This window comes from Heterocephalus glaber, unplaced genomic scaffold, assembly GCF_053883595.1.
Source record: "Heterocephalus glaber isolate CG9 unplaced genomic scaffold, H.glaber_assembly_v1.0 deba00001461, whole genome shotgun sequence".
Lineage (NCBI taxonomy): Eukaryota > Metazoa > Chordata > Mammalia > Rodentia > Bathyergidae > Heterocephalus > Heterocephalus glaber.
This window is the reverse complement of record NW_028258308.1, coordinates 44,664,376-44,677,006: the sequence shown is the minus strand read 5'-3', so window position 1 is coordinate 44,677,006 and position 12,631 is coordinate 44,664,376. Positions and strand designations below refer to the sequence as shown.

General features: G+C 41.4%; 1 protein-coding gene across 13 annotated transcripts in view; it reads left to right on the top strand.

Moving 5' to 3' along the window:
- Window positions 1-12,631, top strand: part of Slc20a2 (solute carrier family 20 member 2) — a 106,067-nt gene that overhangs the window by 43,811 nt on the left and 49,625 nt on the right. For 9 of the 13 annotated variants that reach the window (XM_021236739.2, XM_087180410.1, XM_013076046.3 and 6 more), the window contains one exon: window positions 10,072-10,623. In XM_021236739.2, coding sequence (XP_021092398.2) covers window positions 10,335-10,623 — 289 coding nt within the window. In that variant the 5' untranslated portion in view covers window positions 10,072-10,334. Of the gene's footprint in view, window positions 1-10,071; window positions 10,624-10,661; window positions 10,677-11,671; window positions 11,807-12,631 lie in introns of those variants that run through there. The other 4 variants (XM_004855272.3, XM_021236740.2, XM_087180408.1 and 1 more) reach the window with 2 other exon arrangements.

Here is a 12,631-nt window from a genome sequence, read left to right as displayed (position 1 = left end):
GGTCCTTGCCTTCCTTTGGTGGTCTTTCAGCTTTTAATTTTTTTTTTTTTTTTGTACTGAGGATTGAACTCAGGAACCTTGCGCTTTCCAGGCAGGCGCAGTGCTGCTGAGCTACATCCCCAGCAAAAAATTTTTAAAAACTCTCTTTGTAGTTATGTGTACCTTCTAAATCTTTTCTTCGTCAGGCCAAATCACCCTAACTCTTTGAACTTTATCTCATTTTAATTAATTATTTTTTGCTGTTTATTTCTTTATCCTTTAAAATATATTTACTTAATAGATTTATATAATGGCTTCCCAGAGAGCAAAAGGCTATGTGGAAAATATCTAAATAACACAAAAGCTTTATGAGCTGGAAAGAAATTTAACTGTCAGAATGAGAAGAATGCAGGCAGGAGATTGAATGTAGCAGGCATGAGGCCTGGAGAGGAAAAGGGTCCGAAGGCCTGGCCCTGTTGCCGTCTGAAGTGGAAACTTTAAGGGACACAAAAATAAGTTTGTTCATGTTCCATAAATTCATGAAGGCCAGAAATTGCACTGTTTAAGAAAGGGTCAGAGATTTCTACCCCCTGTCCCCACAGGACAATCCTGTGGTTCCTAGTTCCAAGCTAAACTGCCTCTTCCCAACCCTGTGGTCTCTAGTTGGTATAAAATAATGGAGTTGGACAGGACTTGAAGATAGTCTGGTCTTGACGGCTTCCCAAGGCTCTGCAGCGTTCTTCATAATTGCTTCACTTTATCACTGTGTCCTCACCCCCTGGTCTCTCCCAGCTCACCTCTTGCTGAAGCCAGGACCAGAGTCTCAGCTCCAGAATGGAACCTGTTGTCATCAGCGAGACCTGATGAATGCCACACAGGAGCATCACTTTCTCATTCCCTTCTACTGTTTTCCTCAAGTTCCTCCTACCACAATGTTGACTAAGTGTATTAGACAGTAAAGATTCATTATTTAAACTTCCTTCCACTTATAACACTGCTGTCTTTAAAATGCTCAAAACTAGGCTAGATGGCTACTGAAATTCCCCCAAACTTGGATGTTCTATGGTTCTTTAATTTTGTGAACTGAAACAGGAATTAAAGAGTAATTGTAGGTTGCCTCTTGTAAGCATTAACCTCTACTATTTCAGTAAAGAGGCCTGCAAAGTTCTTGCCACCATGAGAACATTTTCTTAGCTCAGTGCTGATGGCTAGACCTCAGAGGAACAAAGGGAAGAAGAGGAAGGATCCAAGGGTCAGGTCCATTATGCCTGGGTGTAGGCCTTAGGGAGGCTGCGCACTGCAATGTAAGAGAAGACAGGGAACTAGGTGGAGATGATGGGACAACACACTCGGCTCCCCGAATAGGACAGGGTTATGAGTGATAGGAGTATTAGACATATCTTACATCTTGTATTATAGTTAGAAACCCTGAAAAAAATTGCCTAAGAGCCCCAGGCTGACAACATAGATGGATTCATGATAAACTCATTTTATTTATTAAAGAAAACTACAGTAAGCATATTTAGTGGTCCTAATTTTGGGGGGGTTACCAGGGATCAAACTCAGGACCTTGCGCTTCCAAGGCAGGTAGTGGCACCACTGAAATCTCTGGCCCCCAGTCCTAATTTTTTTAAATGTCCTTTCCTTTGTAGTTTTTAGAAGAGTCTCAGGATGAACTAATGTCATGAAATAACCTCAAGTTGCATCCTTTTAGGGACTAGGTAACATTTCATCTTTAGAAGTTGCCAGTGTTTTCTTAGCCATTCCCCCTATCCAAGGAGCTTTAGATGATTTCTTTTGTGTGATTATAAAATGACCCTACAATCTTTGTATGTCGGTATTTGTCATATTTCATTTCACTTGCTTGTATTCCTGAACTTCTGACACCCATATCTACCTGGGTACTCCCTATTCTAGATCAGGTTCTGGAATCGCCATGCATGCAACTTAGCCTGGCAAGCTTTCAAGAACTGTTTCCTATGTGAAGATAAATACTGCTTCTTGGAAGTGTTTAAATCATTTCTAACTGTACTTATGGGTTCACATTACAGGACATTGCATTATACTACAGATACATTATAGATAGTCTTGTATACTGCGTTTAAATTTACGTTGGTGTTGCAGGCCCAGGTGACACTTTTATTACAAGTGTTCATATTCAGGCTTTCTTTGATTGACTTCCTTGAAGTTCTTGGTGTATGAAGTGCCCAAAAGTCCAGGCTTCAGTATCTGCAATCTGTGATCCCTCCCGGGAGTGATTTCCAGCTAATGTTTACATTTTCCCTAAATGGAAATGTTAATGAATAGATTTCCCCCTCTAGAAGCCATGTTGAAGACTTGTCTTCACAGGGAAGCCTGGCTTTCCTTGTCCCTGTGGAAAAGTCCTTGATTTGGAGAAAGTCAGTATCTTGACCAGGCAGAAGCCTCTTCCTCTCATCTCGAGTTATGCCCTGAATCCATTCCTGTGGAACTTCGTGTTTGTAGTACTGCATCACTGCCTCCCTTAATTGACCTGTGTCTGCTCTTCACTCCTCAATGCTGCTGTTTTAAACATGGTGTGGTGACCTATCTTGGAGCCCATATCGATTGGTTAGGCTGGCTGTCTAATTGTATCTCAGTGGGAGGTTTCTTTCATTGAATAAGAGAACTATTCTTTTTTGTTTTCTAATTTTTATTTTTATTACTATATGTTTGCAGTATGCAGTAATTACATTCATCATGAGGACATGGTACATGCATATAATGAATATCCATCTCCCCTATTTGCTATTATCTTTTATTTTGCTCTTTAATTTATTTATACTTTGTGTTTCTCATATAAGAGAAACATTGTGATATTTAAGCTTGTGTATCTGAATGATTTCACTTAATGTTATCATCACAAAGTTCTTTCTTTGTTATATAAGTCATATAACATCCTAGGGGCTTGGCAGGAGGATAGTGTTTGCAATACAGGAATGGAAAAATACCAAAAGTGAATTTACCTTTTTTATTAGCATTATTTTCTAATCATTTTTGAGGTACAATATATAATAAAGTTCACCAATTGTAAGTGTATAGTTTCATGAGTTTTGATAGACATGGACAATAGTATAACTGCCACCATGCTCAAGATATAGAAAAAAGCTTCCCATGTAGGCAAATGTTTTCATTTTTTTATTAGTACATATTTGCTGTGGGTAGATTACATTTATCATGGGGAGTTCATTTCTTTTGGGTGAATACACCCCAGGATGAGATGACTGGGTGATGTGGTCAGCATATGCTTCACTTTATAAGAAACTGCCAAACTGTTTGCCCATGTGGCTTTGCCATTTTAAGTGATCTTTCCTTGGCACCTTTGTATGTGTCTTATCTCTGCCTCTTCTCTCTCCACCCCTCAAAAAAACGCCTGTCCCTTACTGTATGTGCCTCTTTTAACCAAAGGCATAGCCAGTCTGTACACTGGGGAAGAGCAGGGTCAGGGGAGTGGCTGGGTACAGGGACAGGGCCATTAGAGAGGTGGAGGGCACAGAACTGAAAAAGACCCTTCTAGAAGGATTCAGGGCCCATGTTATTTTTCCTGTGTCTGCAGTGACACTGTCCTATGTCACGGCCTATTAGTGGTGAGACCAATAACTTCCAGTTGCTTGAGGTTTACCACAACTTATGAAACATTTTTACATAATTCAACTTGATCCTTACAGTAGTCCTATAAAAGTACATGTGTCCTCACCACCCATTTACAAAATGCCAGTAGTCACCAGGTTACCACCTCTAGTTTGCACATAGCCAGTGGCTGTGTACCAGTATCCCCACTTATCAGATGGCCAGTTAGGTGATTTCCTCAGGGTGGTATGGCCCAGGAGCCGGTGGGACAGGAAGGGACCCAGGACTGTGACCCTCTGCCCCTCTCCATGGAGGAGAGATGGATGTTCCTCTTTGAGCCTCAAAGACAAAAGGAAAAGGTAAAGCCACAGCCTATAAGCAAACTGTTCTGAGAGTCCCTTTTCCACTTTCAGGTCTGTGGCTTGGATATCTTTGATCTTCATTCTCGGGCTCCATGTCCCCATTGATTAAACTCACCTTCTTTCTGTTTCTGTGGTGTCCTTTTGTCTCAGTGTCTCTTGTGCTCCAAACCTGACCTGACGTCTGGCATAATTATCTTACCTTTCTCTCTGATGTAAGTTTCTTCACTTTTCTCCTTCCCTCCCTCCTCACCCTTCCTCCTCCTCCCCTCCTTCCTTGCTCTCTTCCTCACTTCTGTCTTGGTCAGAATAACCTCTGCCTGTCTCCAGCGACCACACGCCCCTCAGCTGCTCTGCATATTTGTGAATATGCTGTTTCAGGGTGGTTATGCCAAGTGTCAGAGCTGTTTCAGTTTTTATCAGTGCCGTGAAACTACGAGCCTCAATCCTGTCATGAATGTACAATTATATTTTAAATACTATTACATTTCAAAAATTTTAAACTGTAAGGGCCAGGGATTTAGCTCAGTGGCACCACACCTGCCTCGAAAGCGCAAGGTCCTGAGTTCGGTATCGCCCCAGTACCAAAAAAAAATTTTTTTTTAACAATAAGATCATTGTTTAAAAAAAAGAATCATTGTTTTCATGAGTTACTCGAGAATGATGTTATTACTAGAAATTCAAGCTCTACATATTAAGGTTTAAAAGAAACATTTTTTTTCCTCTGTGCTATTCTGTAAATATACAACTTCAAAAGTGAATCTTCTAATTTTTTTCAGTATTATTAGGAAAAGCGAGTAACTTTCATGTCTCAGGAGTCCAAGTCACCTATGAATGGTAGTCATTTTACTGCACATCATACCACTGAATAGATATCTGTACCTTCATATTTCTACTTAAGGGTTAGAATTCACAATTCCAGGTTGAGGGTGGGTGTGGGGCCTTGTGGGCTTTAAGGGAAGAAATTAGAAAAGTACTTCAGAAACAGGTCCTCTGAGTACAGGACCTTATCTCGGAGGGAAGATGTGGCTTGTGTGCAGTCCATGAAATCCTGGAGCAAGCACAGCAGAAAGGAGTTTGGCTGAGGGCCGGTCTTTAGAACTGCCAGTCCCCAGCTGCACTTCTACCCAAACTTCTTTGCATGAATGTGTTAAGGGCCACAATTCTGCAGCATCCCTCCTTTTGAACAGTGTGTAAATATGTCTAGGAATATTCCGAGAATGTTTTCACTGTTACTTTAAAACTTAGATTTCTAGTGTGGTAAGAATATTGGACAGAGGTGCAACTGATACCCATGGAGAAAGTTATAAAGAGGGAATCAGGGAGTGGGTGAGCTCAGTGGCAGAGCATCTACCTGGCATGCACAGGGTCCTGTGTTTGATCCCCAGCACCAGAAGAACCAACAAATACATAAACACAAATAGAGCATCTATAGCAGTTAATTCAAGAGGGCTATGGTGCCCCACCTGGCCCCAGTGAAAGCAGTGGAGCTGCTACAGAGAAGGACAGGGTGAGGTAAGGCAGACCCAAATGTGAGACTTTTGTTCAGAATCTGAGGTGTTGCCTAGGACTGGGTAGAGAAAGGGAGGGTCTTGTTAATATGTTACAGGTTTGGGAGATGGAACTTACAAAATCCCTCAGTAACACCTCTAAGAGTTGAAAACTCTCTGAGATCCCTATGGCATTGGAAACTTGAATATCTTGTAGCACTCATTTCTGTAAGTCCCAGACATATTTAGGAGGTTTTCATAGTAGGGGAAAGAAAGAGTTAAGAAGCTTGTTCTAACCCTCCTTTGTGTTTTGATGCAGTAATGTTGACATTTCTCAGAAAAGCCCTTATAGGGGAGTTTGAAGGAACCAAGGCATTAGCTGGACATTCTGTGCACTGCTCCCTTGTTAGAGTCATTACTGTGGGAGAGAGATGGCATTTCCACAAGCTGTGTCCATACTCGAGACCTCTGTATCCCGTCTGCATGATTTTTATGGACTTTTATGTGTTGGTTCCCTTCATTAACTGTCTTTATGTCATGTCTAGGCTTCCCCATCCCAACATTAAGAAAACATTTACTTGTATTTGATCTTTCTTTTTTGTTTCTCTCTTTCAGTTTTGGTTTTTAAATTTGAATTTTTGTTTTGGTGTGAGGTAGGGATCTAAGTTTTTTTCCTTACAGTTAATTATGCGTTGTCTAAACATCATTTATTAAATGAATCTATAATTCCCCACCAGTTAATGGTATAATTCTTCAAAATTCTACTTTCAAACATTTAACACTCTCATAGGTCAGATCTGAGCAGACCTCAGCCACCCTGCATTTTCCTTTGTACATTTATGGCAGGTTAACCTTTTGGCCTTGTGCACAACATCCTCTGGCCTGCCAAGGGCTCCATTTCAGCAGCATCTTTTTGGTGTAGCAGATTGTGATATTATTTAAGCATTTTATTTTGATACAAAGTAATGAAAAAGGGAGGAACCCAAATGTTGATTAAAAGGTAGGCCTTAATATATTGTGCATTTGAGAAAAGGTAGAAATCATCTGGCAAGCCTTTCTCCCCAACCTGATGCCTATCAGATCTAGGCTGGTGCGGTGGTGGGTGAACCTACGGCACAAAATGGGCTGTTTGTTATCACTGAAAGCTCCATAAGGTTCGTCATCACTGGCTTAGGGTATGATCCAAAGGAGAAAAGCCATATTAAAGAGCCTAGGCACACTGTGGATATAAGTATGAAAGACTGCCTGAGTAGGAAAGGGAATCTCTGAGTTGAAATAGTGCCAAAGGTAACATAAAGATGACTAACAGGGCTGGGGATTTAGCTCAGTGGTTCTGGCTCCTGCCTCACAAACGCAAGTTCTCGAGATCAATCCCCGGTACCAGAAAAAAAAAAAAAAGATGACTAATAACTCCTAAGGCAAATCTGGCCGAAGGACCTGACTGCTCTGGTACACACCTCCCAGCTGCTCTTCTCTTCCACCCTTGTGATTTACCACTAAGTGCAATGTGTCCAGAATAGAACCTGTGATCAAACCTGCAAAACTGCAGACAACACAAAGGAGAGAAAGAAAAAACCCACTCTGTTATTTTTCGTTCCAGTTTCCTAAGTCCCTATCATAAATCCTGTTCCCCCAGCCCCCTGTTGGATTTCACCACTGACATGCACCCCTCTGAAGTCATTTCTTCCCTTTCATCTGCCTTCATTACCACTCTGTCCCAGAATTCCTCATCTCCTGCCTGAGCCTTGAAGGAGGCTCGTAGTTAGTCTCCCCGCACATGTGCTTGCCTTCTTTTCAGCCATCTCCACCCTTCAGCCAGGATGGTCTTTTAAGGAGGCCGAGTCCGATCATGTCAGCACCTCTCTCTGAGTGGACCTTTCATTGATGCTGCATTATTCATTGGTGGCCCTGGGCTGTCTGGGCCCCCAGTTTTTATTACAGCTTCCCTCATGGGCCCCAGTCTCTTCCCCTTCCAAAGCACAATGCCTCTCCCGGCTCGGGGTTCAGTCCCACCAGCCTTAGACTGCAAGGAAACTGTCTTGCTCTCTCAGAGAAGGTCCTGGCCCAATCTGTGCTCTCGTGACACTGTCTCTCCTTCCCTTTAACACTTGTGAACAGCACAGAGCTGCACACTTCCATGGTCATTTGATTGGCATCTGCTTCCTTCCCTGAGCTGTAAGCCCCAGATGGGCCAAGCCCACATCATTTTTACTCATCATTGTATTCCCAGTGACTGGCACAAAGAAAGTTTCCCATAAATATTTGCTGAATGTTGTTCCTGTTTGCCTTGCTGGCAGCCTAGCCTGGCAAACAAGATTTCATCAAGAATTTGTTTATACTTTTAAATAACATTGGCCCAAAATATTTTTATTCTGATTTTCATCTATAGATTTAATGTGCCCATCATATTAATAACATCCTCTTTAGGTGGAATATTATCTCTTGCCTTTAGAGTGGTCTTTTTATTTGTTTCACTTGGCATCCAAATCTTCAGAATTGCATAGGCTAAAAATGTTGGAAAATGACAAGGTCTATTAGTGTATGTTTTCTATTTAATTGTATGTCTGTAACATTGCATAATACATGGCACTCAAAATGTCTGTTGACTTATTTGTTATTTATTATTTTCATTTAAAAAATAAAAACAGTATACAGTTTTGAGAGGAAAGGAAAAATTATCACATCACTCAAACTCAACCTCTGTTACAGTTTTAGTATATTTTGTTTTGAGTTTTGGTTGTTGTTGGTGGTTTTTGTTTGTTTACTTGCTTGCTTGTTTTTACAATGCTGGACATTTTACCCAGGGTCTTTTTCATGCTAGGCAAGCACCATACCACAGAGCTACAACCCCAGACACCTTTTGATCTTTTATATGCATTGTTTGTTAACAAGGAATGTTAATCACAATGTATGTAAAATTTTATGGCCCAATTTTTCCTAAATACCACAGTGTTGATTTGATCAAAGTATTATATATGACGTTAGGCGAGCCTAATTCGTCAATTCAGTTCAGTTAGCATTATGAAAAAACAGATTTTAGTGACGTTATTTTGATATATTGATATATTTTGTGGCATCTTCTCTCCTCCCTGGAAGAAAGAATAAGTGAGATTTCTCTCCATTTGTTTAATAGCATTTTTCATTTACTCAACAGACTGATAAGGGCTTACTCCATGCTGGGCAGTAGTCTACATAGCAGAGATTGGACAGTGGAGATTTTCTGTGTTCTAGTGAGAAACCACAGACCAATAAGAATGAATGAGTGAGTGAGTGAGCCAAGTGATAAAAGAACAAAGGTGGCCAAGAGGGATGCTGAGTGGCCTGGGAAGGTGCTACCCTTTCCAAAGTCAGGGAAGACTTCCCCTGGCAGTGACATTTGAGCAGAGACCTGAATGAAGTGAAGAGTGATTGCAGCTATCAGGAAGATTTTTCTGGCAGGAGGACTCTCAGGTACAAAAGTCCCCAAGGTCACAGTGTGTGTGGTGAGAGTTGCTCAGTGGGTTGGTGAGGGGTCAGAGCAGCCTGAGGCCCCAGCCCTTCTTCCTGCTGAGGTCTGTCCCTGCCTTAGCAGGATGGCTCCCTTCTCCAGCAGGCACCATCCCTCCTCTGAGGCCCTTCATTCCCCACCTACATCAACTTCTGGATGAGTGACCATGTACCAGAGTTCCTAAACTGTGTGTCAGGCATAGGGCGATGTACTCCTTGTCAGGTAAAAAGGCCGAAAACCAAGACCAGACCAGGCCACAAAGCCTTTATTAGGGGAACAGATCTGCTGGGCTGTCTCTAAACAAAGGAGAGACAAAGGCCATATGGCCAGGGCAGAGAGTGTCTTTTATAGAGACTGGAGTGGGGTTTGTAGGGGCTGAGGTGGGATTGAGTGAGAGTGACTAGGAAATGGAGGAGCCGGTGACGTTACTAGGTGGTAGGAGGTGAGCGAATATTAGGTTACTCTCTAGGTGGGAACAGGGGCATGCTGGGAAGAAGGGTTTGTTCTTTGGTGGGAGCAACCATCTTGGTGTGATGTCACACAGGGGAGGGGACAAGGCACAATAGGAAGAGGGCAGCTACTATACATAAAATAGCTGCTGAGATAGTGGGAGACATATCACTCCTGACAGGAAGTGCTCATTTCTGATGTGGCAGTGCGCACACCTTTTGCTGTCAGTCAGACCTGGTTGGCAGTGTTCCAAGGAACTAAGCAGATTCCTCATATTTGAAAAACTATGGAACTTTACTATCTCAAACTCAGGACCTTGCGCCTGTGAGGCAGGCAGCAAAACCACTGATCTAAATCCCCGGCCCTATTTCATTCTTGATCTTTCATTCATTTGAGACAATTGTTCCTCTCTAAATAGTGGCCTAATATGTCTTTCAAATTGCATAAAAACTTTACCTAGTGAGGCTTACTGTCAGTCTGTAATTATTAAGCATGATTCAACCTCTCCCAGTCTAGAAGCCAGCTTTGTTTTTCAGGTTTTATTTCTTGATTGGGGGAGGTAGCCTAATTATAATCTTCTTGAATTACTTTAGGGTTAGATCTGTCACATGCCCAAGTAAGAGCCCATTAGCAGGCTTAAAACATTCATTTCTGAAAGAACAGACTGTTACAGGTTGCTCGGGATAATTGATTTCTTTTGTTTTCTTTCTTGTTACAGGAGGAAACATCACAGCTTTCCCAGATTGGGAGAAAAAATATGGAATGTGTTTTACTGCTGACTGAACACAACCAAATGAACTGTCCTGACAGTAGTTTGAAAGCCAGCAGTTAGCAGTTTGTTCAGGCGCTGACACTGTCCAGCACTTTCCAGAGCAAGCTCACTGTTTACAAGAACTCTCAGCCTTACAAAGCTTATAACCTCAAGCTTTGTTTATTTAAAATATTCTGCGAAAGAAAAGTACCCAGAGCCTGTTTTCCAAAATGGCCATGGAAGAATATTTGTGGATGGTCATTTTGGGTTTTATTATAGCTTTCATCCTGGCATTTTCTGTTGGTGCAAATGATGTGGCCAATTCATTTGGAACCGCTGTGGGCTCTGGTGTGGTAACCTTGAGGCAGGCATGCATTTTGGCTTCAATATTTGAAACCACTGGCTCTGTGTTGTTGGGAGCCAAAGTAGGAGAGACTATACGGAAAGGTATTATTGACGTGAACCTGTACAACGAGACCGTGGACACGCTGATGGCTGGGGAAGTTAGCGCCATGGTTGGTGAGTGGCTGTCATCTACAACAAAGGGAGCCGCATCCACCACATCTAGAAATGTGATTTTTGTTTTCACTTTTCAAAAACTGGTTTGATGTTTCATATTTAATATTTGATTTGATTTTTAAGATTTTAAATATCAAGGAAACTTTTTTTCAAGTTCTAGCAATCTTGGTGGTCAAAGTAGATTTGGGCTAAGTTACTACTGCTCACCAAGTACAGAAAAAGATACTTGTAAAATAGCTCTTGGTTGTTTTAATTAAAAGCTATTTGAGAAGTAATATATATGAATGTACTTTAAAATTTTGTTGAAAGTTGATTTATATTTTTTAAAGATTTTTCATCTGTTTAAGATGTAGTGTTTTGAAAATATGGATGTGAAAAAACATTATTTAGGGGTTAGGAGGTGTGGCTCAATAGTAGAGTACCTACCTAGATACTCTAGGCCCTAAGTTTGATTCCCCAGCGCTGCAAACAAAACAAAACAAAAAAATGATATTTATTGGGCTCAGAGTGTTGCTCCGTTGAAGAATGCATGCTTAGTTAGCATGTACAAGTATTCAGCACCAAAAAACAAAAACCCACAGTATTTATGGATTTACTGTTTGTGTTCTCAGTTCAAGCTGTAGAGCTATTACTAAATGAATCTTAATGAAGTGCTTATGTTTCAGGGAATTTTGGTCTTCTATGTTATTTACAATCCTTTTGTTGACTTTGGTTTTGGTTTTGGTTTTTCAATGCTATCTCTAGGAGCTCTGTTTCATATGTGTATTTTCTTTCCTGGCCAAAAAAATGTGTATGTTACCTGTGAGTAGTCTAACCTTTTATTTGTAGTTTTACACTGTCTAGAAGAAGAAATGAATGAAAGTGAGTGAACTGTGTGAATTAGCAGATTGGCTGGTTGGACAGTGTGATTTCTCCCTGGCCCAGTGGTGATAGACTCAAAGCACTATGGGGACACTTACCTTACTGCCTTCACTAAGTGGCAAGACAACAATCCGGGCAGGAATGGGCAGAGTGCAGCTGACAGGACTCTTTCTCTGCTTGCCTCTAGGTAGAGATGACGTCACAGCAGACAGCTGACCTTTACGGGTAATTTGGTTAGGGAGAAGAGGGTTAGAGAGGAATTCTACCACCTTCTGCTTCCAACAGGACATATCCTTTTGTAGGAAGAGTCCTGCAGCAGGAGGTAAGATGCTGGTGTACCTAGAACACAGACGCACAGACGCACAGGTCCCTAGTTATTTATGGTGTCACTAGCATTCCTTCTGCGCCCATAATGTGGAGATGATTTGCCAAATGGAAGGTGGCCCACCATCTTCCTGTGCCAGCAAGTTAAGAGACATCACTGAAGGACCTGATGAGAAGCAGGTCTATATACTACGGTGTTAAGTGTTACTAGGTGCAATAGTCTGGGGAGGTTCAAGATCATTTTCATTCCAACTGCTGTCATGATTATTTACTTACCTTCACTGAACATGTATTTCTCATGGTAGTCAGAATCGAAATGTCCCTTAGGAAAATAGCTGCTGCTTGTAGAATTCATGCTTGATATTTGTGATAGATACTTAAGATTCAACCATATTAACCTGAAATTAGGATTTTTCTCATGAAGATGGCATAGGCAAGATGTATTGAAAGTACAGGAGAGGGCTGGGGATTTAGCTCAGTGGCTCTGCCACCTGCCTCGCAAGTGCAAGGACCCGAGTTCGATCCCCGGTACCAAAAAAAAAACAACACACGAAACTACAGGAGAAACAAAAGAAATGGCAGACTTCAATCTTCACTGAAATTTTTTGTCTTGCTGGGTATAACTTCCCAGAAATGGTTGTGCTTATTAGTTTTGTTACTGAGGATTTCAGCTAAACAGAAAGCTTGGTGAACTTTATAATTTTCACTGCTAACTTTTCATATGGTCAATACAACTTGTCCAGTTGTTTTTCAGTTTTCCCACCCATGGCCAGTGGCTCTTTACTGAAAGAATGAAAGATACTTACCTCAACTAGAATTTGGG